Below are 27999 nucleotides of genomic sequence, written 5' to 3' on the forward strand. Positions count from 1 at the left end.
AAAAAGATATCTATTCATTTATGATCACCTTTAGCAGGACAGTTGTTACTCAGTCTGCCTCTCAGTCAAGATGTTCAAAACTCCTATGTGGAGATTCACGTTGTGTACTTTCACAATTTATGAAAACGTTTTTTTTTTACAACCATGTGATTTTTATTGTGATTTTTTTTAACACAGTGGAAGAGTGGTTAGCTTGTCGACCCATAGTTGGGTGTTTCAAGATTTGAATCTTGACATGTTAGCTTCTTGACTCTAAATTGTTCGTAGGCATGAATGTGAGTGTAGAGGTATGTTGATATGTGCTCTGTGATAAAGTGGGAACCAGTCCAGAGTGTACTCCAGTTCTCACACCAAAAGTCAGCTGGGATAAGATCCAACTCACCCGTGACCCTACCGAGGACAAACGTACAGAAAATTGTACTGTGATGTATAATTTCAAAATCTTTTTTCACAAACAAGTGCAGTTCCTGAGCTTTTGACCTTGTGAATAAATTCCTTTGATGCCTATTTTAAAGTCCAAAAAACACTTTATTAAGAACGTCAATACACTAATTTCCAACATTCACTTTCTTTTTTTCTTTTTTTTACAGAATTATTTTCAGATATAAACAATTTTTTTTAGTTCAACTATAATACAGTCAGTGGGAGTAAAAATGAATCGGGTTGCTGCACAACAGCGAAGGAGCTCCCACCCAATGTTTTTCGAAACATTTCCTTCTGGTGTGTTAACTTCAACTTGGTCTATTAGGTCCTTAAATAGAAAGAGCTTTGAATGTCTCTCTGTAACATACTGGATCCATGTGGTGTTGCCAGAGTATTATCTAATGCTTAGTCCCGTCCTTGGCGGCGTATAGCGCCCGTAACGTCTGTGCCACTTTGTTTGTCAGCTTGTGTCCGCTCGTTAAGGAGATTTTCTTATAAATAATGTCTGACTCCTTGATGTTGTCCAACCAAGGCACCTTTTTGCGACCGTCCCGTTTCTTGGCCACAGCCCAGGGCCCGGAGTAGGAACCGGACATCCAGTGTACGCTGTAGCCGCTTTTGGTCTTTTGCACCACCCTGGCAATCTGCGGCCTGTCTTTGTATTTGGGACAGCAGATTGCCACCACGTCCGTCACGTCCACACTCTCGTTCATGTGTCCGGAATCCTCTGCCGAGTCGTCGCCACGTCGCGACTTCTGCTGTGGATAAAAAGAAGCTGTTGGCTTTTTATAGAGGTGATTGTATAAAATCCACATAGTACCAATTTTCATCAAAGGTAGGGAAATCCCCCCAAAATCAGACAGTATATGAGATCTCAGAAAATACAAGATCTAAGATGTATTTCCTTACCGCCGGGGGGTCTTCATCCTCACTGTCCTCATCCTCGGACTCGATTGGCGCCGTGTGATTGTTGTGATTGTGGTTTCGGGGTTTGGGGCCCCGGAGCAGCGAGGTAATTGCTTTGTTTCTGGCGTTGGCGCTGGCTTCGCCCTCCTCTTCCTCTTCCTCGCGGTCCAGGTGCTCCATAAGCACTTTGAACTGTGACAAAAACGTCAGTCAAATTATTTCATAATAGCCCCTGAAATAATCTCAAAATGTAGATTTAATGATCTGATTGAACCAGAAGGAAACAATGAGTTCACAGAAACAAATTCTTACGTCTAAGTACTGTTTGACGATGTCCTTCCTGGTCTCATGGCTGATGTCCGAGCTGGACAGACCGACCTTCAGGAAGTCCAAAGTCTGGCGAGGGTTGAAGTGCACCTTGGATTTCCTGTTCACCGTCTTGTCGTACACCTTGGCCGATTCCGTCGGTGAATACTTCTGGATTTTGCTGTTGGATGAAAACAATATGTTTTGAGCTGAAGTGCTAACATAAAGGTTGATAAATCATTTTTCAAAAGACTTTCTACCCATGCATTTTCTAAAGCGTTTGTCTTCAATATATTACTATTTTATTTCTTTTTTTTTTTTACTTGAAAAAACATTTAAATGAGATGTCTCTAAATTTTGCATTTGTAAGGAAATGAAATCATTTTATTGGGCTTGATTTATTTGTTTGGTTTCATTTGAATATTTTTGGTTTGATTAAAATCATGAGAATTTTTTTTGTGTGGTTTGATTTAAAAAAATATTGTGATAACTACATTTAATTTAAAATCAAGATTAATCCAATGTAATCTAAATATTTTAAAGATTATTATTAATATTTTTTTGTCCTTTAATTTACACGGATTATTCCAATGCTGGTTTACCTGTCTGAGAAGCCGTATAGATTCTTGAGGTGTTGTTTGAGCATGAGCAGCAGTAAGATTCCCTGCGAAGCCAGGGAAAAGTCCAGCAGAGGCTTCGGGTCCTCGGGGAGGCGGGCCATCACCACGTCTTCGTCATCCATGTCGGAGTCAGATCGCGTGTGGACCTTTTCTACCTCCTCTTCGCTGCTGCTGCTGCTGCTGCTACTACTGCTGCTGCTGCTGCTGCTACTGCTGCTGGATCGGCTGCTGCCCTCATCGCTGTCGTCTGAGCTGTCTCGCATCTTCCGAGGCTTTGTCTTCTTCTTCTTCTTTTTCTTCTTCTTCTTCTTTATCTTCTTTGGCCGTGGAATCGGTCCTTTTCTTAAAGACTACACAGGGGAGCAAAGAAGGGATGAAACGGTTTACCCACAAAACATAGTGAATTTGAATTGAATCATCGTTAATACGTTTTGCATTGCGTATATGCTTCTTTTCACTTAAAGGTCAAGAGAGAGAACTTGCTTGGCTAACTACAGTATTCCTAATAATCGTTTGCATTTGTGTCATGATAATCGCGATAATTTTCACAGCGTGTCATCATTTCAGCGCTACGCTGTCAGAATAGAAGAATTTGTACCTTCAAGGGTCCAATGTCTTGTTACTGATTCCCAATCTGCCCTCATTTTTTTCTCCAGCACATCAGGTTTTCATACTATTAATAATAAAACAAGAATGTAACATAATAATATATGTGGTAATATTTAGGAACTAAGGGTTAGGTTCAGCAACAGGTGAATTTATTTTCTGAAATGTCGAAAAGCTATGAATTACAACGCATGGTAAAATCCTTATTGCAATAGCTTTTAAGGTCAAACTTAAAAAACAAACCAAAAAAAGATCTCAAAAACCTGATGTGCTAGAAAAAAAAAAGGAAAGACATTTTTTAAATTCATTCATTCATTCTTTCATTGTCATCAAAAATATGTTTAGGGACATTATGTCATCCCTGATTAAAATTTCCTGCTGACCAGTTTCAGTATCTTTGTGTTTAATCCAAATAATTCATTTGCCATCATCTGTGTAGGAGCCTCATGTTTTGCTTTGTATATTTTTGTTAATCCTCCAACAACCAAGGGGCGGTGTTTTTGTTTGACCTGTGCCGAATTGGGGGTGGTGGCCTGACAGGTTAAATTTGGGGTTTCCTGAGGTGACAGGTGTCACTGATTAGGAGGAAGCAAACAATTTTTCGACAAGCCGGATCATGTCTTGTACTTTGGCGTTTTTTGTTGTGGATTTTGGTTTAAACAAGTATGATTTAAGAGATGAAATATTTGTTACTTTATTCTGATGAGCATTCCGTTGTTTTCCATTTTCAAGTACAAGAAGTCAAAATTGAACTCAAATCAGTGATCAAAAGGGTCGTGGACGAAGTGGTAGTAGACAAGTCCCTACAATCTGCTTTTAATTAGGAAAACAATGATTAACATTTTCCATATTTTACATGTTATAGACCAAACCAAGAAGTGAACCAAAAATTTACCAATTTGAAAGAATACCTTGTTTTTGTATACCGGTACTTACGGATGTACATTTGGATCAAATGTTTTTTGTTGTTTTTTTTAAATCTGACTCATCAATTAATTAAAAAAAAATTATTGACAGATTCAGTCATTATTACAAAAAATACTATAATAGTTAGTGAGCAGCTCTAAAATTGAAAAATGTGCAACTAATAGACGTGATCCCAATCGGTATTGGATGATGGATCATGGATGAATGGTATTGGAATCGGCAGCATAAAGCCCTGATTGGATCACCCCAACCTACAGTGCCATTTTTTTCTGAGAGTGTAGAGAAAAGCTATACGGAACAAAAGCAAAAGGCTGGATGTCGAGCCGAACAAACTCTTCTCACCTCTTTAAAAGACTGCAGCAGGTTGCTCCCAGAGACGGACAGAGTGATGTCCACGTGGTGCATGATGAAAAGTGGCTCTTCTTGTGTCTGGTATGGGAAGCAGGCCAAGTTGTCTGCCACAAATAGCAGCAAGTTCACCTCGGTTCTCTGGAAAAGGGCAAAGAGAATATCCATTCAATAAACTTGAAACACACCCAACAGTAGGGATGGAAAATGATTTGATTAATAGAGTCCGTTTTGGGGTCTGGTCGATTACAGATCAGAAATAATATGTTAACATCTGATGTTGGTGAAAAAAACCTGAGGTTTTATGTTATGGCCATGTCATACCCAGGAATATAATTCTTATTACTGTATAGTACTTACGGAGCTGTCATCAAACATGTTGAGCAGAGAAATGAGGAACGCTCGCCGATGTTGGCGGTTCCCCCGGACCAAAGTGTACAGATGAGAGCAGAGGGCCACGTCGGTGTCGTGGTGACGGAAGCCCCGGAGGATCGCGTTTGTGGATCCGGCGATGGCCCGCTGGATCTGATAGGACAACTTCAGCCCGGCTACGGCTTTCATCTGTCGGTTCACAAAACCGCAGTTCATCAAGGAATTGTTGCTGTTCTCGTGATTAGCACATCTGCCTCAGTCAAGAGTTTCGGAGTTTGAATTTTGATTCAGGCCCTCATATGTGAAATTTGCAAGCTCGATTATAATTGGAACCTGGCTGTTTGTTTGAACAACATTTCTGATACAAATCCAGTAGCTTTAAAAAGAAGATGGTGTAGGCTTCCACATCCATATATTTCTTGGTGTTATTAGTAATTGCTTGTAAAAAGGGGCATCCTCAGTTTTCGATAGAGGACTGTTCCTCAGGCGGCAATGTAAGCTAATTTGTACCGGTGTATAAAAACGCTGCTGGCTCAATGAATGTGACTTGGTGTGCCATATGACCACTTGCATGTGCTGCTCAGAAAGTCATATGCAGGTACCGTCATAAACCGAAGACCCCCTGTAAATGCTTGTACACTTTGTGAGTCCACTTACATGGATAAATCCTGAATATTTCTTGTCAATTTCCACCAGTTGCTGATCAGCCTTGTTCTTCATGGTTGGCTCAGGGTCCGTTCCCATGGCAATTAAGTAGGGCACGCACTAAAAAAACAAAACACACAACTGTTTATTGCAAGGGTGTCAACTGTTCTGACTTTTTTAACCACGCCATAGAAAAATCACAAGTAGGTGGGATTTTCCGCTGAAAATAGTGGATTACGTTTTGAAGAAAAAAAATGGAAATACTACCAATGAGTGAGTACCTGCACAGGATGGATGAGGCCCTGGCTGAGCGTCAGCGTTATAACGCTGAGAGCAAAGTGGCGCACCGTGGACTGCGTGTGCAGGAAGGAGTCCAGCACCTGCTTCAGGTAGATCTGAATGATGGAGCTGCTCATACCCGATGAGATGTCGCCCATTTCCTTCAGATCCTCCTGTTTGGCCTTCTCCTTCCCTGAGTCGTCAAAAACAAACACATCAAGGTGACGAGGCGATGGAACAAAGAGCGGTGATCTGCGAAGGATTGATTTTTCTCACAGTCACGGTCGGCCTCCTGCATTCGCGAGTCCTCCTCCTGTAGATATGTCTGCATGTTTTTAAGCACCTGGATTTTCAGAGTGACCAGACTGTGCTCGTCGGACAGGGTGCTGTTGTAGAGAATCTTCACGTCCTGCACGAACATCAGCTCCGGGTGCATGATGAACTGGAAGCCTTGAAGCGACAGACATCATGTAAATATGGAGGGAAAAGAACTAGACAGAACATAGGGTCGAGTGTTAAAATGCGCTGATGTACCTAAACCAATCAAGGCCTTGACTTGGACCTCCTCATCTTTGTGAGTGGTAAAATACAAAAGAAGCTCCAAGACTTTGTCTTTAATGATGAGCTAGAAGACATAACAATTGTTGTAAAGGTTATTGATCAGTATTAGTGCACTATAGGACGCATAATGAGTCAATAACACCATATGGTGCCGTTAATATTTACCCATTTCACCCAAAAAAGCAGTTCAAATTTTACATTGAACTTCATAGAAGTGTTATGCTGTTAGAACTGCACATGGGTCAACTCTAAGCGGCCACTCAGTAAGAACTTCATTAAGCGCTTTGGCCATTTAAAGTAAGAATTAAAAATGTTATTAGTTTGCTACATTTTCATGATGACTGAGTTATTCTGATGACACCCAAGGCACTCTGTAGTAATACTGACCCTTATATTGCTTCAAGAGTTGACTGAATAATTTTCTGGATGCCCAAAATGTCATTTTTTCATAAGGGTTTTTGTTTTTTACTGTAGTACTCAAGTGGTTCCAACAAACAGAGACACATTCATTGCGTTTTAACATACTTGGCAAATAAAGATGATTTTGAATATTGTGCACGGTGAAGCAGGAAATCTACCTTGCTGGCACCCTTGAACTCCTCTTGATCAAAGTCAAAGTGTCGACACAAAGCACCGACCGTGAACAACGAGCGCAGCAGTGTGGGCTTGTTTGTCACCAAGGTGGGACTGTTGGGGTCCTCCTGGTGCTGGGTCTTGAGTTTGGCCAGGGCACCTATGAATTGAGGAAGTAAAAACCTTAGCCATGTTTATCTAACAGCAAGGCAAGATCTTAAAACCGAAGCGTCCATCAAGAATAAATGTGTGCAGTGGCCACATTTGGGTTAACTTTAAAGGGGACATACTCTACTAGTATTATTTGTGTTTAGTCATGTGTCCATGTACACCCATTGTAGTGTATGTAGTGTTGCCTCCTCAAGTTAATATTCCGACCGGTGTGATCATGCAAAGCTTAGGCTCCCTGGTTGTCATTGCATCAAAAGCCAGACTCATCATTGGTCCAGCGGAAAATGCACACTTGCCCGTGAAATCTAGCCCGCTGTGACGCATACACTTGCCGGCAAGTGCCTCTACGGTGGCAAAGACCAGGCTCTGCCCCTTGGTTGTCAAGGTAACGACAGCTGACTTTGCCTTACAGCAAATGGGCAAGATGAGGTCTGGTTTACTTGCATGAGAAAATTGGCTAGTCTCAGCAAGACAAAAAAATAGCGTGTGTCATATGTTCGAAAATTCTTAATCCTTGGGGTATTTTGAACAATGCATGCTACAGACGTGCTAATAAGACACCTGATTTAAAATTGTAAAAAAAAAAAAAAATGCTGAATGTCTCCTTTAAAGCTACAGGTAACAGCCTTACCATAAAAACGATTGAAACAAGCCCAAACAAACTTGTAGTTGTGTGTGACCTTGTTTACCACAGCACCAAGGCAGCTTACGCAGTGCTGCACAACCTGAGAAGCAGACCACACAATTGACATTACTACCAGCTTTACACAGACCAAAAATGTTGCAAATCAAACAGACCATCATTCCATATTTGATGATGAGCTTCATGAGATCTTCTTCTATGGTGGTGAGGAAATTCTCGCTGGGACTGTCCATCAGAGGCACGACCAGTTCCAGGATCTTGGCGACATTGCAAATCACGATGAGGTCATTCTGATTCTGCAACAGTACGGAGCCGGCTGTTATTTCTGCCACTAGAGGGCGGTATGTTACAATAAATCAGCAGCAGTTGCTCCTCACGTTGCACTTGGTGGTCAAGTGGGGCTGCATGGTCATGGCGTGTTTAACCATCAGTTGGGGTCGGATCTTGCTGAACAGATACAGTGTGGTGACGCACGACACCAAGCGACCGGAGTTGACGCCTTTGTCCTCACACTCTGAAGCACACACACAGAATACAGACACGGTTGATATTTAAAATACATATATATTCTTAAAATTAATAAAATAAGTCCATAGTTGATAAAAAAAATCATCTACATTTATTTTTTGAAAAGTACCATTCAGAAGTTTATGGTCACGGCATATGGCCTCATTATTGAAAGAAAAGCACTGATGAAAGGAAAAAAAAACTCCAGTTTATTTATTATCCAAGGCTGAAAAATCTTTTATTTTGAAAAGTGACCGGATTCTCTCCCGTGTAATGCCAATATTAAATGCAAATGCTAGTAAAACGAGTAAAATAAACAGACATATTTGGAAAAATGCAATGGGAAAAAGGCCCAGTGAGAATTCAACACAAGACTCTATACCCAAAAAGAAAAAGAAAAGTACATTTCACAATACCAGAAGACGTACTTGAAATATGGATTTACGGTGACAAGTGATTCCCTCGCACAAAGTCAGCCCAGCCCGCTCAGCACAATATGCGAAGAGTCAATGCAGACTTCAAAACTGATTCGTCAACGAATGTAAGTGCCTTGGGAGTGTCATACTTGGTGGCAAACTGCATTGCTAAGGCTATAAAGTCATCCAATATTGGTGGGGAAAAAAAAACCTGTGGATTCACGTTTATTATTGTAGCGTTGCATCGCCACCACCCCCCCCCAACCCACCCTCATACATACACACACACACACACACACACATACAACCGAACGGCCAGAACCCCGCCCCGGGCAGTGAATAGTTACAGGGCAAAAAGGTTGAGCACCACTGGTCTAGACACTGTTAATGTGGAAAAACATGTAGACAGACAAACTATACTCAGATTTCAGATTTCAACATTTATTGTCATTGTCACAGGAACAACGAAATTATGTTTGGAGCATCAAACACTCTTTGATGTAGTGCCAAACTATGCTCACAGCCATATAATCTTTTTCCTCTGAGAAAAGTGACTAATATTACTGCGGCTTACTGAGTCTTACGAGCTACTATGTGGCCAGGGCGAACACACCAGAAAGAGAACATTGTCAAAGGGCAATGAAGCATGAAATTATGGCGCACAAAGGGAGTAAGTATATGATGCCTTTTCATGGTAAACATGAAATTGCCTGCCCAAATTTTTGAAGCAAACACAAAATCAATTTCTCTATTTACCTGCAATGGACTCCTCATATTTCACCATGTGCTCCACCAGATTGTCCACCAGTTGACTGCAGGCCTTCTTAGCAGGTTTGTACGAAGCGGCTTCTTCGGATTTAAGGAGCTAAGAAAAAGAACAAAAAGGTGAAGGACAAAATGTTTAAAAAGAAGTAACCATAAATCCTAGATATGGAAAATCACATTCAATTCAAAAGCTTACATTTTGGAGGAGTTGCTCAAACCAATCATAGCCAGAATCTTTACACGCAAGCACCTGGAATGAAAAGGAAGTAAAAGATCATGCATCTGCATCAACATACAGCATTGCATCGACTCCACCAAATCAACTACACACCACATCTGTGATGTTCAGGATTTTTCGGATCATGGCGTCTTTGTCATGACTGGGTGTGGGTGTGAACCAGATTTTCTGGAAGGTCTCATTCACCAGTTTCTACAGGATCAAATAAACAAGTTGGATAAAACGAACAAAGCTCCCGGAAGAAGGTTTTGACTTAAACAAACCTTAATCCCCTCCTCGTCGTTGACCCTTCGGATCATCTTGACACACATCTCGGTGATCTTGTGGAAGTCCGGCAGCTCCAAACAAATATCCCTCAGGATCTTGATTACTCGCTTCCTCACGCTGATACCCGTGTCCTGTTTTGAAGAAAACAAAATAGGTCAGCTAAACCGGATTCAATCAATCCAATTCGCCTGCAAATGTGGGAGGTATATTTGTGGACTTGTTAAAGCCAGGAGCTAAGCTAAATTTGTATCATGTAGAACACAGGGGCCAAAACCAAAGGTCCGTCCAATATCATTTTATGTGTCTCGTGAACTAGCAAGACCAACACGCAAAATCGCAACAACAAAAAAACTGAGATTCAAACAGCTGAACTTTCAGTCACTGGATTTGTTGCCACCGGGTTGCATCTTTGTGCCAGTGAACCATGTAGGCGCTTCATTTAGTCAAGCCATAGCATTGTCTAATAGAAAACAACACATTTTCCGCCATCTTGTGGCTTCTACAGGCAATTACAATAATTTATGAGTTGGCATCATTTATTCGCCGATTTTCCGTAGTCGCCGCAGAGCTCGGTCCATATACATTACCAATATTTTGTTTGTGAATGTCTTTCTTTAGGGAATTTATCACTGCATCTTTTCAACAAATAAGAATTTTTATGTTTTATATTTCGTTCCCTTACTGTACTGAATGTGAACCGAACAATGAACTTAAAACCAAGGTCCCCACTGAACCAAGATTATTGGCGTGCTTTCATATATTCATATTGTTTCCCAACCGTAATTAGAGTATGTAATCCGCGATGGAAACACATTTGACATCCTCTCCACACACAAAAAAAAAAAAAGGAGAATGAATTACCAATATCCTCTCGATGAGCATGTCGTAGTACTGCTCGATGAGCTCAGGTCGACTGAGCACAAAGCGTCCGACGAGCTCCACGGCGGCCTCACGCACGCTGGTGGAGTTGTCCATGAGGCGGCCGTGAACGCCACGCTGCATGTCGGACTGAAGAACAGGGAAATGGAAAAGATTTGTCAGTTCACGAGTAAAACCCCAAGAATACGCAAAACAATAATATGGGAGTATCTCACCCTTGCTAGAATACTCGGGTCCACAGCCACAACCTCAGACAGACACTTCATGGCTTTCGTTCTGACTGCGATGGCGCTCTCGCCGAGCACTCTCAGGATCTACACATGACCAAAAGTGTTAGCGTAAATATTGATACCAGTTTTCAAAACTGCAAACTTCGTCTTTAAAGTAAGCCTTGGTACTACGACAGACAATACGTGTGTGGTGAGGTGTTGCTCATCGGGAGTACATTACACTACACGCTAGGAGAGCAGTAAGCAATCTGTGGCGTCTCATGATAATATTTTCATTTTGTATTGGCGTGAATAACCCGCATAATGTTACATGACTACTTTACCTGTGATAAATAAATGTCAAAACTCTGTGAGAACGGCCTCATAGAGGCTAGGTATCGGACAATCAAACAAGAGTCCTTGTAGTCCACTGCGTCAGAGCTGATCCTGAAATAAATACGAGAGTGATTAACAGAGGAATAAAGTGAAGGATGACTGATCCAGAAAGTTAAGAGTTATTTTTACCTGGTGTGAGAGTTTCTGATAACCTTGCGCAAGAACTTTTTCCGCAATTCGGCCCTCTGCACAATCTCCTCATTGGAGTCGACGTTGATGGCGGCATATGAAGCTTTTGGGTCGTCGTCGTCATCGTGCGACTTCATTGCCTTGTCCACCTCGCTCGTGATGTCCCTGTACCACTGGGCGATGTAGAAATTCCTGGCAAACTGTGTGAAGCACAGTGCCAGCAGTGAGTGTCCTGTTATACGAGTTGAGCGGAATGATTAATGGGACAAATTACACATGCTCACAACGAGAGCGGGATCAATTTCACTGCTCTCTTCTATGTAGCACAGCAGGACCCTCTGGAGTTGCTGCGTCTCATCATTACCGGGAGACTGCAAAGATGATTAGTCAGGCGTTAAGAACAAACGGTTTACCAATAAACCATGATACAATTTCAAATGGTTAGTATTACTATTTAAGATTGGAATTATGAGGTTTTTATTATTTGTTCGTGTTTGTTTGCTAGTTTTTTTTGCTACTTGCTGTACATGGTAGGGATGTTCCGATCAGGTTTTATGACACTGATACCGATTATGCATGAGTGAGATCGGCCGATACCGATTCCGATCACATGGAATACCTGTATATCTTTCTATTTATTTATGGTGACTGATATTATGCAATATTATATGGGGAAAAAAAAACAGCAATATTATTGCCGTAATTTTGACAAAAATCTATATACCGGTATATTTTCAAAAGCATGAAGAAATACAAAACAGTTGCTGGCACAATACAACAATTACTCAGTCACAAAGCTAATTGAAAAAACAGCTTTTAGTAAGAGATTTAACAGATCAAAATAATCAGCAGTTTCAAAGGACTTAATTATGCAAAAAGTAAAATAAATAACATGCCACCTAAACGTTGCATGGTTCAGAATATAATCAAAGTAGAAAAAATAGTCATATGCAGGCTTCACTTGAATAAACTATTCAGTGAGTTCCTAAATTGAAACGACACAGGAACTTGGGTTTCTTGTCTTGTGCATAGACAAACTATCTTGTGCATTTGTCAACAAGAAAAAAGTAACGCATCGTATTATTGCTCAATACCACGTGTATTTTGTCTTTTGGAATACATATGCCTCGTTCGAACATTGTTATTAAAATGGGGCAACACTGGGGGCGCAACACTGATGCTTGCTGGTCTCTCATGGCTGTAGGCCGCAAAGCATGAGCTGCGGGAGATCGGATTTTTGGATCGGCAATAAAAGGCTTTGATCGAATATGCCGATCAAGTAATTTTTCACGAAAATCGGCCAATCATTATCGGTGCCCGATCGATCGGAACATCCCTAATACATGGCAAGTATGCAGACTCTCGAGTGACTTTTGAATTTAAAAAAAAAAAAAAAAAAGTGAGAAGCCACAAATCTTTTGACAGTTTCCGGTGTCAAACTCGCCCCCTTAGAGAGCTACAATAGTTTTTTTAATACCTCTTTAAGAATGCGGTCAATGGCCTTTTGGTCCATCTTGCAATTGACAGAGTCTTTACGCAGGCGAGAAGCGACGGTGCCGAGGTAATCCAGCGACGCCACCCGAAGCGCCATCTCTGTCTGCTTGTTACTAAACTGGTGCACCTGGATGATAAGAAAACAAATATAGGTAAGGCAACTTTATTTATATCCCATATTTCATACACAGGGCATTTAAAAGCCAAGGAAAGAAAAAAAACTAGCTTTCTGAATTTACTAAAAGACCATAGAGTGAAATTGAATTTAAAAATGCTTAAACGGCTTAAATCAAAGGAATGGGGAGGGAAAAAAACATCCTTTTTAATGAGGATTTAAAAGCTTTTATGTTTGGGGCTGATTTAACCTCTGATGGCAACTATTTCATTTGTTTTCAGCATAACAGCTAAATGCCGCTTCACCGTGTTTGCTTTGAAACCTGGGCGCCACTAATTAACCTGAGTCCACAGACATCAGAGCCCTACTAGCGACAGCATTCTGAATGAGCCGGATGCTCTTTTGACTGGGTGCAGTCAGATGACCATTGCAATAATCAAGTCTACTTGCGATAAAAGCACGGATAAGCTGCTCCTGATCTGCTTCGAGCATGCAATCCTTCATTGCGGATTTGTTTTTTCAGCTAAAAGCTGTATATTCATTTGATATGACCGTTGAAAGCCGAATCTATCAGCACCCCAAGATTTCGGCCTTGGTCTTTAGTTTTCAACAACAGTGACTCCAAGGGTAACATACGAGGTTGTTTCGTGGAAAACATTTGATTGAACGGAGGAAATGACAAGGCTTACCAAGAGGCGACCCAGCAAACTGAGCAGCAATTCAGCAGCGGGCCACTCGGGTTTGTTGACAGTGGACAGGAGGTCATGGACAAAGTTCTCAAATAGGGGCCTATAGTCATCCTCTCCCTGCTTACTGCCACACCTGACACAAACAACACAAGGTTAATATCTCAATGTAGTGTGTTGGTTTGAATTAAAACAGGAAATATTACTGGCTATCTCAGAATACTGTACATAGCATTACTATTACGCAGGCATTGGACATGAAGACTGGCCAATGGTTAGTAACGGCTGATAACGTCTTTTTACACTTGCATGACATGGACTTACTTCTTGAGAAACACCGACAGGAAGTTCTGAGCAGTCCTCATGGCAGTCTCATAGGAATTGGTGATGAGGACGTCTTTGTCCACCTGCAAGAAGCAAAAAGAGCCCGAAATATGAAATACAATTGCAGGTATTTGTGTTAAATTACAGATATTTCTTGCTGCCTACCCTCTTATTGTGCTCATCTTCTCCATCTTTTGCGGAAGGCAGCTGCACCACACTCTGGATGAGCTGAAGCACCAAGGCGGTGACCATCTGGATATGCTTGCCGCCTCCATGATCGCTGCTGTTTAACCTGTGAAAGGCATTAAGAAAGAGTCATTAGATGGGCGCCCATTCACTCGAGTCATCTGCATCCTGTGGATTACCTGAAGTTCCTCAGGCTGCGTTTACTGGACGGCAGCCTGGCCATGGAGTTGAAGATCTCTTCAAGAATGAGCTGCCTGTGCTTCCTGTAGCGGGAGAACACCTGCAGAGGAGCAAAAGAGACGTATTATTTTTTTTACTTTTTAATGGGTATAATAGGTGTCAGGAGTGCCTGCTCACCCATCAAGTGTGAAAATAACCAACCAAGTAATTATTTTCTAGTCTGTCTATTTTTGAAAATGTGTCTTTGTAATCTGACTATTTTTGAAAACGTGTCTGTGAGCAATCCTTTGGAATTTGGCCAAATTGTGATGTCGCAATTTAGATCATAACTGCCCCCAAACTGAGGTTCTCCACCCATGACTTGGCAGCAAGGCTGAGCGAAGATCCACGAGTATACAGTACAGTCGCTCGCTCGCAGGGCCACAACCATCAAAAAAGGGTAATAGAGGTGTGAAAATGTATTTCTTGATTCATGGGGAACTTTTACAAAAGCATGCCACAGACATGTTAGTAAGACAAAGTAAACCCTTTTAATTTTTGATAAAGGTGCACAATATGTCTTCTTGAAAGTTTTATCATCACACAAAATACAGCGGTACTTCGACTTACAGGTGACCGGACTTAGGCTCGATACACGTATTTTTCAAATCCTAAAATAGTCCATATCTTTGACAGACCACCCACACATGAATACAGACAATCAGGGCTTTAACAGTTTATTCTGTCCATTGTATGTGGACCAGAGAGTAATCAGGCTTCTTTACATGCATAAAGATTTTTGCTTGGAAATATCAAACATGTTTAGTATTTAAGATTGTCGGCACTGACCCGTTTCAGACACTATTATCGGTACGAATACACTCTTAGAAAGGAGTGTGTAAGACATAATCGAGCGTTTGATGCCCACTGTTTATTGCCACTCCCAATTGATGGTTACTGGAAAAATTAAACAAGGAATATGAACCAAACTAGAGTAAGGCGTCAAACCTACCGCAGTCACCAATGCTATGGCACACAACTGGAGCTCACTGACATTCTCCACAAAAAACGGCGTGATGCCGAGGGTGGACACCTACATGGGAAGTGGGTAACAAGTGCAAATCAGATGACAATGACAATCGCACACTTTTCGCCATGAAAGAAATTTGAGCACAAATGGAGAGTCTCACCTGGAGAATGGTGTTATCTGTGAGCAGCTGGATCTCCACCAGCTCCGAAAGGTTGCTGATGATGTCACACACTTTGCTGTAGAGCAGGAGCACCGTTTTCTGTTTATGGCTCGAGCTTTTTGCTTTCTTGCCTTTGGAATTATGCCCGCCTTGCGTAAGGAAAGTACAAGTACATAATAAACATGTTTGAATGCCTTTGTAAAAACAGCCAAGTAGCTGATTATGGCGTCAATGATGGATATTACTGACCTCCGTGGGAATCTACCCTGTAGGCGGGGTCGTACTGGGGGTACAAGGAGTTCTGCATGTGGAACTTGGTATACTGCAGCACCCGCTCGATGACGTCTTCGATGAACACCACCTTGGGCACGCGCGGCGAAGTCATGATGTTGAGTGCCGTCAGACAGGCGTCGGCCGACTTTGTCACCCGCTCCAAGATAAGGTCACGCCACAGCCGCTCCTCGTCCATGGAGTCGTTACCCTTCAATACAATACAACTCATTACAAAATACCGTAGCTATACTGTTAATGAAAATGATTCATCCATTTTCTTCACTGGACTGTCACAGTCAAAATATGAGGGGAAAAATGTATAACAGGCGAAAAAAAGTTGCTAATTTTCTTTTTTTGGTGAGTAATTTAACCAAAACATACTTGTATAATGAAATAGAATCATAATATGACTAAGTGTAAACTGCACACTAATAAAATCAGCGTGATAACTTACATGGTTCATTAATGTGGACAGTTTGACACTGTCCTGAATGTTCTTCTCCAGGACGTTCATAAATTTCACCAATTTCTGAGATGAAAACTGTGAACAACAAGCAAATGCAAATGAACTGTTGTTATAAGACATTACAAGTGTAAAGGATCACCACAGGGACACTGGGACATACACCGCCTACCTTATAAAAGATGCCCATATCTTTAATCTTTGCCGAATCGCTGCCTAACTCACTCAGCTGGTGCTTTCCGAGCAACAGCTCCTGTGGTATTTCATCATCACCATCGTCATCTGGGAGAGAGCCCGCACAAAAAAATTATTATAATAATGCTGATACCTTTTGTGTTACATAACAAAAGGACCTGAGCCCTGCAGTACAAATTCGGACTCAACACGGCGCCATAAGTGAAATTTGTTACAACAGTGTTTTGAGATCATAGTTTGTAATATACTGGTATTTACTTGAAACTATTAATATAGGTAGCCATAATCACTTGGCATTAATTATTCGGGGAAATTTGCTATTTGCGGTTGGGCTCAGTCCCAATCCCACAAGGAATATAGTGGGGGTCCACTGTACAGCGAGTCAGCTTTGTTTACCTGCGGCAGTAATGTCCACGTCCTCCAGACTCTCCAGGATGTTGTCCACGCCGGCTGCGAATCTTTTGAACGTGGACGTGTCCATCAAATCTGAAGCGTAAATGTTAGCAAACCGTCTCACAAGGATATATTTGTAAATGTACTCTTTTCTTTTTCACACGTCGGGATGGGAAATTAAAAATGCAAAAGTGATGAATGGAAATAATCCCCAAAAGGCTTCATCAAACCCAAATTACCGGCTTCCTGTTCAATTTCAAGCATTGGTTCTTGAGACCTTTTTGTGTGTCTTCTTATGATAGACACGTTCACCAAATTTCATCTTGATTGGTCAAACTGGTATCGAAGGCTATTTTTTTCTCCAGGGAACTCTACTGAGTGCACTTTGGGGTGGTTGTGTTTTGGACCCGAAAAGACATTTTCACCAGGATACACTCATTTTTAGGAATGCTGAAGCCACCAAAAATGTGATTGATAAATCATAAAAATAATAACAATAATTATAGCAACATTACAAACTAAATCAATTAGAGGATTAAAAAAAAAATACATACCCTCAGTTCGCATCTTTTCGTACGCCTTTTTCTCTTTATGCTTTTTCTTCAATTTTCTGGCCACTGAACGAAAGAATGCCACACGAATACACTTAGTGTACAAAATATACACAAACAAACTAAACATTTTATCATGCGCAAGTGACTCACCATCGCTTAAATTTGGCGGCGGACCACCGTCGTTTTCGTCCGAGCTCCAGCCCTGTTGATGTTGACGACCTTTTTTTGACTCTGACTTCCACGACTTGTCCTGGTCTTTCCTTCGCCTTTTCCTCATCACTGAAACAGAAAAAAGACAAAAGTGTTCTACACAATAATAACCAGAGATGAGAAATCCCGTTCCAGAAAGTAAAAACCCTGCCACAATTTGACTTGAGTCACAGGTGCTTCTAATCAACTGAGCTCATTTACATTTTAGTCGCATTTGTTTTTGTAATGTGAACAAATACATAAAAAGATCAGATTTCACAAAAAAAATAAAAATAAAATGGGCCTCATGCCCTGCAGTGTGAACATAACCTAAATATACACGCAAATGTTGCAAAGGAAAGAATTACCCTCATTGTCTGAGTCGTTATTGTCGTCGCCGTCATCATCTCGTTCCTCCCCTTCATCAGAATTGGCAGTATACTTTGGAGTTTTACCGGTCATACTGTGCCGCCGCTTAGCACTAAATGACGTCTCTGTAAGGACAAAAAGTGAGTGAATGCTAAACAAACAGCTAACGCCCCAAATATTTTGGGCAGGTGTGAGGAAGCCAAAGTAAAGCGATGCAAGAAGAACATGCTAACTTCACACAGGAAGGTCAGAGCCGAGATTGAAACCCCCGAAACCTCAGAATTACGAAGGGGACGTGATAACCTCCAACAAAATCCATGGTAAACCATACCTCTCGATTTGTTGGAAGACCACTTTCGCGACTTGTATGCTTCCTTGAGCTCCTTCTTGATGCTCCGTATGGCATCGATGTTCAGTCGTCGCATCATCACAACGGGTTTCGGGCCTCTTCTGAGGTTTTCGACCAGCGATCTCCTCTCCAGCAGAACACGTGGTTCTTTCCAGACATTGACCACGTCGCCCGAGACCGCGGGAAATTTATCGACCATGTCCCGCTTCAATTTGGGTATCACAAAGTTCTTCAGCGCTCCCGAGTTTCCCCCCAGCAAGTACGGGGGGAATTCGCTTGTTTTTTTCACATGGGAAAGTTCTCTACTTTCCTCCCCGCCTTTCCTTTCTCTTTCATTTTGCGGGGTTGGAAAACTGGATTTGTCTGTCCTTTCACGACCGCTGAGGTCACTGGAGTGTTTGCTGCCATCCTGCCTGATTTTGTGATCCTTGTCCTGTTTGGGCATCCCATCAGGAGACTGGTCAAATTTATTGCTGTTACCCATCGGCGGTTTGTGCTTCCTGGCCTTGTCTTCTCTGACCCTCTCTTTAGCTTCAACCGTCTCTCGTTCCCAACCTTTATCTCTATTTCGCTCCTTCTCCATAGTTTTGTCCTTTTCCTTATCCCGCTCCTTGTCCTTTAATCGGTCTTTATCCCTAAATGGTTCCTTATTTCGCTCTTTCTCTTTCATTCGATCTTTTTCTTTCTCCTGCTCCCGCTCCTTTAATCGGTCTTTCTCCCTATCTGGCTCCTTATTTCGCGCTTTCTCTTTTAAGCGATCTTTCTCCTTATCCGGTTCCTTATTGCGCTCTTTCTCCTTTAATCGATTTTTCTCCTTATCCGGCTCCTTACTTCGCTCTTTCTCCTTTAATCGATCCTTGTCCTTATCATGCTCTTTCTCCCTTATTCGATCTTTCACCCTATCTTGATCTTTCTCTTTTAATCGATCTTTCTCCTTATCGGGCTCCTTATCTCGCTCTTTCTCCTTCAATCGATCATCAGTCCTATCCAGCTCCTTATCCCACTCTTTCTCCTTTGATCGAACTTTCTCCCTGTCTTTCTCCCGAACTCTGTCCTTTTCTTTTACCCGATCTTTCCCATGATCTTTACCATGGACGCTGCCTCGATCTTTCTCCCGATCTCTAACTCGGTCCACATCTCTCTCCTTCTCCCTATCTCTGTCCTTATCCTTTTCCTTATCTTTGACTCTGTCCCCATCCATCACCTTATCTCTAGCCCTATCTCTATCCCTATTCCTGTCTGTATCCTTTGGCCTAATTTTGTTTTTGTCTCTAATCTTATCCCTATCTCTCTCTTTTTCTTTTTCCACGTCTTGGTCATTATCCCCATCTTTTTCCCTGCTCCTGTCTTTTTCCACGTCGTGATCTTTCGTCCTCTTCTTCTCCCGGCCTTTGTCCTCATTATGACAGCCGGCGTTCTGTTCTGCCTTGCTGCAGGTTTTTAGGTTCTCCGGTTGACAGTGACCATTGTCGTTCATTTCCTCCCCGTGCCGATAGTCTGGATCCCGACTCTCCTTCTGTCTCGGAGAGTCTCCGCGCTTTCCGTCCAACTTGCCGCCGTCAGCTCTGTGTTTGGACTCCCGCAGACTCTCCTTCTTCTCCATCGGACAGATATCCGAGCCAGACTTCCTGCAGTCGTCGACCTGCTGTTTGGTATCGGTCAGTTGGCACGCATTATCTTTCACTGCTTCCGTCTTGGAACTGAAGTGCACGATGTGCTCGTCGCACAGTTGCTTGGCATCCAGAACCACAACCGGCTGCCGTAATCCTCGACCGGCCTGCTGGAGATCGATGCTGACCATCAAGGCGGGACGACCGGAACCGTTACTTGCCACATTCTTCTTCTTGGGTGTCAACTGGTTACCGGTGTTGCCGCCTTGTACGGTGAAACCGTCACTCATGTCAACCCCGGGTTCCTGAGGGTATGAGTCTTGCTTGCGTTTTTTCAGTGGTTTGTCTGCCAAATGACAACATAGTAGCTTAGTATATGAAATGAAGACAAATAAGATACAACTTCTTAAGGTTCTCCACCTGTTGTTCTAAGGTAGGGGTTGGGCCACACATGACACACGCCATTCTTAAATCCAGCCCACCAAGCATTTAATTAAACAATCCAGTAATATTAATGTAGTCATTATCCCATTAAATTTAAGTAAAATGTAAAAAAAAAAAGTTCTAAAATTATATTTCTTACATTTCTCTACGTGTCTCAAAATCTTATAGCGTTAATGGTTGTTACAATACATCGGATGGATCTGTGATCTGTTATGCACGTTTGTCTGTACCATTATGAAAGAAATTTATTTCAGTGGGCCACCACCATTTGTCTCTCAACTCTGTCATTGGGTTCTATCAACAAGCTGTGGCAGAATTTAATTCGGGATAAGATTCTCTGGATAAGTGTGATACAATTGGCTTGGCGCAACGAAAGCGCTGCTGTAGGGCATTCTGATACCTTTATCCTGGACTTCCTTGGACCATCGCTCTCTCTCGCTGACAGACTCGCGTTCGGTCCTCTCGATCTCCGGCAGAGCGTCGATGTCTGCCTCGGCGTCATCCAGCAGCACCACCGCAGAGACGGCAGCGGTTTCGTTTGGCTGGAACGGTGCCTGTTGACAGTTTGGCGACTCCTCGGTGGCAAACTTGCATGGCGAGCCTTGGTCAGAGTTCGGCAAGGTGTTTTTACTGTTCGTTAGGCACACTTGCTGCTCCACATCAGTCCTGGGAGAATGTGCTTCGTACTGTTCTTTGTCGACATTCCTCACTCTGGACAGCTTTAACGTCAGCCTGGCAGAGTCTTTCATGGGGGAGCTCACAATGTCATACAAGGCGTTTTTCTCCATGTGCTCACCACCAGCCTTGCTCCTTTGCTTCTGCTTCTTTTTTCGCTCAGTGGAGGAGAGCAGCATGTTGGGAGCTGCGCTGGGAGGGACGTCAGAAGGAGGCGACTGCATGATGAGCAGAGGTCTGGACCCTATTGACACACAAGAGAGTGGAGAGGTTCAAAACACATTCAAAACATTGGCATATCAATGGACAATTTTGGTGAAAGGATACAGTGGAAGCACAGAATTTTGTATCCTACAAATGGAAATGTGACCCAAAATTTGTGGGTAGATATGCCTTAGCAAATCTCATGAAACATATAAAGAGAGCAGAGGTTTAAAACAGAGATAAAATAGTGGCACATTTACTTACCATTTTGGTTTAAAGATACAGTGGAACCTCAGAAGTTTGGGAATTTTGACCCCAAGTTTCTTGGGTTCAGTTTAGACATCGAAATAGCGAGCGTGTCAAAACAGAGAAAAAGGGTAGCGCATTTACGCACCGTTTTGGTGTAAAAATACACTTTACCACAGAAGACCCAAAATTTCAGGAAAAATATGCCTTGCATTGTAATGACTTCATTTATTTGCCCACTTGAATGGCAGTTAACTGTTATATTGTTACTGAAAAGCATGGCCTGTACAGTCACCACAAGTTGGAATGGATTCATTAAATTTATAATTTAGAAAAATAGTAATGAAATAATGAAATTAGTCATTAGGCGGTCAACCAGTGTGTTGGGAGGTCAGAGGTTCCACTGTCGTTTCACTACTGTGTAGTGGTTTCTACGGCTACGTACATTTAGAGGGTTCTTCGCTCTCATCCGGGGAACACACAGACTGCGGTGACTTGACTGGAAACAAGGCAGCCATCATGGTGTGCTCATTTTCCTGTCAAACGCAAGATGTGATTTTTTTTTTTGTGTCTCAGCATTAATGTCTATAAAAGTATTAAGATTACACTACGAAATTAAAGCCACAATCACAAAAATGTATGACCTTTTCACAGCAGGGATATTATTTATTTTAAATGACTTGATTCCTAAAAATATAAATGTTTTATCTAAAAAATTAAACAGCTTTTTTTCTAAAAAAAAATACATTTTCTGTCATAATATAAGATTAATCTAAAATAATACTGTATACAGCTCTTTGTCAAAAAACTATGCAACTTTTTTCTGAAAAAGACACAAATTCATTTTCATATTATTACGAATTAATCTTGCAATTACACAACATCTAACCTAAAACATCAAATTTTATTCTTGCAAAATTAGGGTTTCAATCTTGAAAATATAAACCTTTATTCTCAGAAATGACTTTTTACCCCCAAAAAAATCTTGTAAAAACTATCATTAAAAACAAACTTTTCCTTGAAAATACAACAATATTTTATCTCAAGAATATACAACCTTATTCTCGCATAATTCAAGCTATAATCCAGAAAACATACAATGCTATTCTTGAAAACACACTGATTTATTCTCAAAATATACAACTTAATTCCCATAAATTTGTAGTTCTAATTTTCTTCGAGTGTGGCCTCAATGTTGTTGTTTGACTTTCGGCTACTCCCTCAAAGTCAGCGTTGTTAGCAGTTGGGGTTTTTTTATACCTCATTTCCAAGTCTGTGTGCAATGTTGACATAGTCGTCATCCGAGCCTGGTTTGGCGTGATGATTGGATGCGTTACTCGATAGCTGTCCTGACACTTTGTTGTGGAGATTCCGAATATTACCGCCAACTGGAACAGAAAGTGAATGGCATTGCCAGTGAGTAATGTGTTATGTCCGATACACTGTGTCTGCTCTCACGAGGAGTTGGGGAGCTACCTTGCTGCGTCTGCTGGTGTTGAGAGTAACTGGGCGGACTGTATTGCATGTAATCAGCAGGACTCTGCGGAGTATAGGGACTGGGGATGGGGCTGTTTGAATGGTGCTGCTGTGATATGAACCGAGCTCCGGACCCGGACTGTGGCGAGCTGAAACATCTGTGAAGTGGTACAATGTAATTTCAGATATAAAAAAAAAGAAAAAAGAAAAAAAAGGCATAGACTGTGGTGTATTCACTTCTCCGTTATCTTACCCAGACGTCCTCTGAGTGACTGGAGACTGCTGATAATTTGGTGCTGGACTCCTGTGCACCTGGTTTGGAGAAATCTTGTACTGTTGGACCGCTGGTTGTTGGATCACACCTAAGGGAAATTGGGAAGGAAAAAAGTTATCGACAAAATCTGCATGATGCTAACTCTAGGGAAACAAAAAAAAAATTAATGAAATAAAGATAATGAAAGTTATGTAACTTTGTAATATTTTGGCAAGAGAAGCGATGTACACCCTGAACTGAATGCCAGCCAATTGCATGAGCCAGGTAAACAAATGACAATTCACACTTACATGTATGAGCCATTTAGTGTCTTCAATTAATCTAAGCCATTCTTGGCGAAGTCAACACATTTTCGCACTACATTTTACGACTGTCGACTGCATGGTCATACTTTTGTCCCGGAAGATTTTGGGGTTTCGGGACAGAAGAGCTTGTAGAAGCACGGGCATGTCACCCTCGGGCTCATCGTTCCCCAAGTTGTCCTTCAGCTCTCTGTGAATCGCACAAAAAGAACACAACAGTCGCACAATGTACAGTATACGACCACTTGCAATGGTCTAGTTTCAGGATATACGTCATCCTACAAAACCAGAGAAGTGACTGAATGTTGTGACCATTGAGAGATCAACAAACAGCATAATCATTGTTATTATTATTATTATTAGAACATTTCAAGTACTTTTCAAGCAGCCAACGTCCTGCGATAGTCCAATTCAGTGTCAGCATGGCAAATCCACACACCTTTCACAGCCTGCAGTAATTCACCACCCCGGACTTTTTTATGTCAGATGCACGTGCGCAGATGCACGTGCGCATATGCACGAATAACCAAACAGATATATTTTAATGGCTCTGACTGCTAGCTCCAAGCAACTGCTGACCGCTAACAACTTCCTGTGAAGCAGGTCACACGCATAAGTTAAAGATGACCTATTTTTTTTTTCTTCTTTTATTTTTAAATACTTTTGTGTGAATATGAGACTGATAGGGTGCACAGGTTGTAGTGTACACCAAAAAATGATAAACATTCAATATACGTTTTGCACGAAAAACTACGGGAAAATGGGGATAACACCACGCACACTCCCACCTGCCCAAACAAAAAAATATTTTAAAAAAAGAAACATTTTTGGGAAAAAAAAAAAAAGCTGAATAAACGAACGCAAGTATGTGGGTAGTTCCAAATATCATTCTGATCAGGGAGCGGATTGCGTTCTGTGTTGGAAGCACGGCCGCATCTTCATCCCAGCTCTATTTGGCCTTCGATACCGCTCTACAAACCAGTAATACCAGCCCACCTCTCACAACAGCAGATACTCACATGTGTTCTGTGGACACCTGGTTGAGGCCGTGCGCCAGCTGAGTTACCAGGTTGTCGTCACGACACACCAAAAGGGTGCTGACTTCTTCAGAGATTCGTCCATTGTAGAGCAGACTCTTGGCAGTGGTAGCAGGGAGAGGTGAGGGCAGTGGAAGTTGATTCAACACTATGGAGGCGAGTGGGGGAAGCGGTATGATTAAGGCAGATTTGCAATGGAAAACGTGACGATGATGCCAGATTACATACACTAGTGAATAAATTAAAGAATCACTGCCTAAGTTTAGTTGTATTTAACTTTTAGTCCAATAAATGTGTACTTAGGAACTGTTTGTTGTTTTAACATTTAGGTACCATTTTTATTCAACTTTTGTGTGCATTCTAACATTGTAATTGATTCATTATTTAGCTAGTTTTTATGTTCCTGTATTTAAGCACAGTGCTCATATTCAAACTGAGCATAATGTTACATTGGCTTGCAATAAAAGAAAATACTTTTCTCGTCTTGTTTTTGATGAAGATTTAATATGGAAATCAGTGTTTCCTAGTGTTGTTTTATGTCAAACACACAGTTGTATACATACGCTACCATTCAAAAGTTTGGGGGTTTTACAATCGAACTGCAGCGGTTAAGTGAGTCAGTCTCAGGGGTAGAGCAAATGTCAAGACACACAAGCGTGCGTGCGTGTGTGTGTGTGTGACACCCCAAACTTTTGAATGATAGTGTAATGATTACAAAAAAACAGAGCATCTACAGTATTTATCAGTGAGTTGTAAAACAATAAAATGGTTCATAGGAAAGTAGTAATTCATATTTATACAGGTTGCCAAGCGGTGACATACAGCGTGCTTGTATTTTTTTCTAATCAAATTAGCTGTGAGCCATTTACTTTTAAGAGTAATGTTTTAGATGAATTTGAAAGGATATTCAAGTGTCTTGGGATCATAGTTTGGGGTATATTTTGTGTTCAAACAATGAAAATAGGTAATTGTCAACATTTTTAGGGCTGTGGCGTCTACTACTCCTTTCGGCCTGCTCCCTAACCCCCACAAATATGTACATTGAAAAAAAACACCTCAGGTGCTCATTTAATGGCACTTGAAGAAAGAGACAACAGCACACTTACAATCCGTGAGGCTTGCGATTCCGGCGAGAGTAGTGATGGGAACATGAGGCATATCACCATTCATACTGAAGTTGAGGTCAAAATGCTGCTCGATATCACCAAGGGGCTTCCCGTTCCTCACATCTCCAGAACGCTGGGGAAAATAAGACATTTATTTCAACATTTTTAGGGGAGGTGGAATCCATTTTGACATGAAGCAGGTGAGACTTTGGTCCTTCAATTGTGCTGTCCTTTCTAGTGTGTGTGCCATGGCCACCTGGGGGCAGTATAGGACTGACATACGGATATACTGTAGTGGGGACTCAGGGGGATTATTAATGGTTCTTCATTGAGGATAAGGAATATATGCATGTGAGTACTGTTATACTATCTGTCTAAATGTGTTGCTGCACTGTTCATGTTCAGATAGCTGTTGCAATAAACAGCTTGAAGCCTACTTTTTGAAGAATACTTATGAATTGTATCTGACATCTGCCGCTTGTTGCTGAGTTGAGTCACCGACCAACACTCATCTCTTGTACACTCCAGAAAAATAAACAAAGGGGTGAGTTTGATCAACAAACTAGAAATGTGTTTGAATTTTATTAATTAAATGATTTGTTTTTGAGTGCATCTCTAGCTACGTGTAGTGACAAGAAAAATAATTACAACCACCATGTATCTTCATTATATCTACTTTTTTTGTGTGATTTTTTTTTGGGTGGGGGTTGTTGTTGTGCCATCGGATTTTCTAACATAAGATAGGGTTGGGCTGGTTTATATGTATGTATAAGGATGGATTGGGTTCTAGACCTCCTCCAGATGTAAAGTGCCCTGACACAACCCCTGCAGCCATAGAAATAACATATATTTTTTCTAATCATGTGAATTAGCAGTTAAATGGCTGCTATTGGATATTTTCCCATACTTTGGTTGTCATGAATGGGGATTCAAATTCAGCACCTTTTACAGGATATTCGGAAAGTCGGTGTTGGGACAAAACCTCCTCTGCCCTAATTTGATAAATGTAATATTTTTTCAGAAATCGATACAATTGGTCAGTCATGTATGTATCATGTATATATGTTATTTTTGTATGTTTAGGGTTAGGGTTAACTTTCCTGAAAATTACTAAGCAATTACTAACACATCTTTGTTAATTTATGCCAGCAACATATAAGCAGATAAGCAGAACGATGCTCGTCCATTACATGGCAGAAGGCACAATAAAATCAGTGCATCCACCTGTTGCAATTCTGACAACAGAATGAGTGAGTTTATAAGCTTTGTGTTCAACTTAACAGGCCCATATTTCACACTGAGTCAGTCAATTTGTGAGTGAATAGGGGTTATGCACAGCCAATTTCTGCATTCTGTGGTGTGCCCTGAGATTTTTCCAATGCAAAAATGGCAGGTTGGAAAACACTGATAAGAGACACTATATATGCAGTAGTACAGTATACTACAGTATAATAGACACTTGCAAACAGTAATTAGCGACTCAATGATTGCTTTAAGTCAGTATATTTTAAAGTTGTTGCAAAATTGTTGTTTGTGTGTGGTCCAACACTGTAAGGCTACTATATTAAAGCCTGAAATCAACTGTGTATATATGTAATTCAAGAGGTACATTAGTATTCTATTTTGAATCGTGTGTTGATAAAAAAAAACATTAGTGTGCACAGTGACTTTACTAACACACTGTATTATTGGAGTCTTATTGTTACTGTTATTGTTGTTATTATTATTACTAGTGTTATTTCTACGGTATAACAGTGTGTGGAGGCCTTCCAAGCTAGCCTGCTTGGTAACTTGCAAGTCTGGCCCAGAAGGTGCTGCTATCACAAGCGTTTTCATCCTTCTATATGCTCCACTGAGCAGCCTTCCACAAAATACAAACTTACAGCAACGCAGCAGAGCGAGTATATTATGTTAATAAACCAGAAGCGAGCAGAATTCTGCCTCTGTGTCTCGAGTTAGCTTAGCATGTCCGTGCTAACAACAAAACAAGAAAGGATGGCCACTCCACCAAACCATGTCTCAATTCCTGCCTTTTGTTACGCCGTCACACTAAGGCTTTTTCCGGGGGACGCTGCAAGCTCACAATGGCGACATTATCACACCATAACGACGCTTGTCAGTGTGTAACGAGTTAGTTATTGTGACTTAATGTCGTAGTAGACGAATAATACAAGCAGCGCCCGAAAAAAGTAAGTCGGGGGTTAGCCGGTTAGCAACATACTGGAGATGTAGCTAGGCTAGCTGGCTATGTCTAGCCGTAAGTTGCATCCCTCCCGGCACCGGATCGGAACCAGCTAGCCGCCTTAGCCGCGCATTTCTCGGCCAGGCTAGGGTGGCTGTCTCGGGGGGTTCACCTCGCTCGCTCGGCGGTGGCCTTCAACGACGCATCCCCACCTCCTCACAAAACCTGGCGTCTCTCGCCACAGGAGGAAGCGTAACCCCGACCCGACCGCTAGGGAGGAAATGTTGAAGGGGGTACAAAAGCACAAAATCACCGTCC

The 27999-nt window shown here is 41.6% G+C and overlaps 1 protein-coding gene across 1 annotated transcript; it reads right to left on the reverse strand.

Moving 5' to 3' along the window:
• Window positions 1–507: 507 nt before the first annotated feature.
• LOC147135606 (nipped-B-like protein B) lies at window positions 508–27996 on the reverse strand. Its single transcript, XM_086053499.1, has 47 exons — window positions 27854–27996; window positions 25500–25632; window positions 24376–24541; window positions 23446–23546; window positions 23034–23142; window positions 22781–22938; window positions 22565–22692; window positions 21750–21840; window positions 20580–21098; window positions 18108–20081; window positions 17776–17901; window positions 17369–17497; window positions 17219–17281; window positions 16668–16757; window positions 16249–16358; window positions 16068–16154; window positions 15590–15821; window positions 15341–15489; window positions 15163–15243; window positions 14171–14271; window positions 13971–14097; window positions 13806–13888; window positions 13485–13617; window positions 12664–12807; window positions 11471–11557; window positions 11187–11386; window positions 11006–11108; window positions 10668–10766; window positions 10435–10581; window positions 9570–9704; window positions 9400–9498; window positions 9265–9318; window positions 9060–9168; window positions 7758–7894; window positions 7536–7676; window positions 7369–7462; window positions 6572–6726; window positions 5967–6057; window positions 5709–5882; window positions 5435–5625; window positions 5166–5273; window positions 4497–4697; window positions 4131–4277; window positions 2238–2605; window positions 1642–1816; window positions 1333–1521; window positions 508–1181 (listed from the first exon to the last, which is right to left on the reverse strand). Exons 2-47 carry the CDS (start codon window positions 25561–25563, stop codon window positions 822–824), a joined length of 8529 nt encoding a protein of 2842 aa, XP_085909625.1. The 5' UTR covers window positions 25564–25632; window positions 27854–27996; the 3' UTR covers window positions 508–821.
• Window positions 27997–27999: the final 3 nt, after the last annotated feature.

The sequence above is a fragment of the Filicampus tigris genome, chromosome 15 (genome assembly GCF_054856515.1).
Source record: "Filicampus tigris isolate MCC_2025a chromosome 15, RoL_Ftig_1.0, whole genome shotgun sequence".
Lineage (NCBI taxonomy): Eukaryota > Metazoa > Chordata > Actinopteri > Syngnathiformes > Syngnathidae > Filicampus > Filicampus tigris.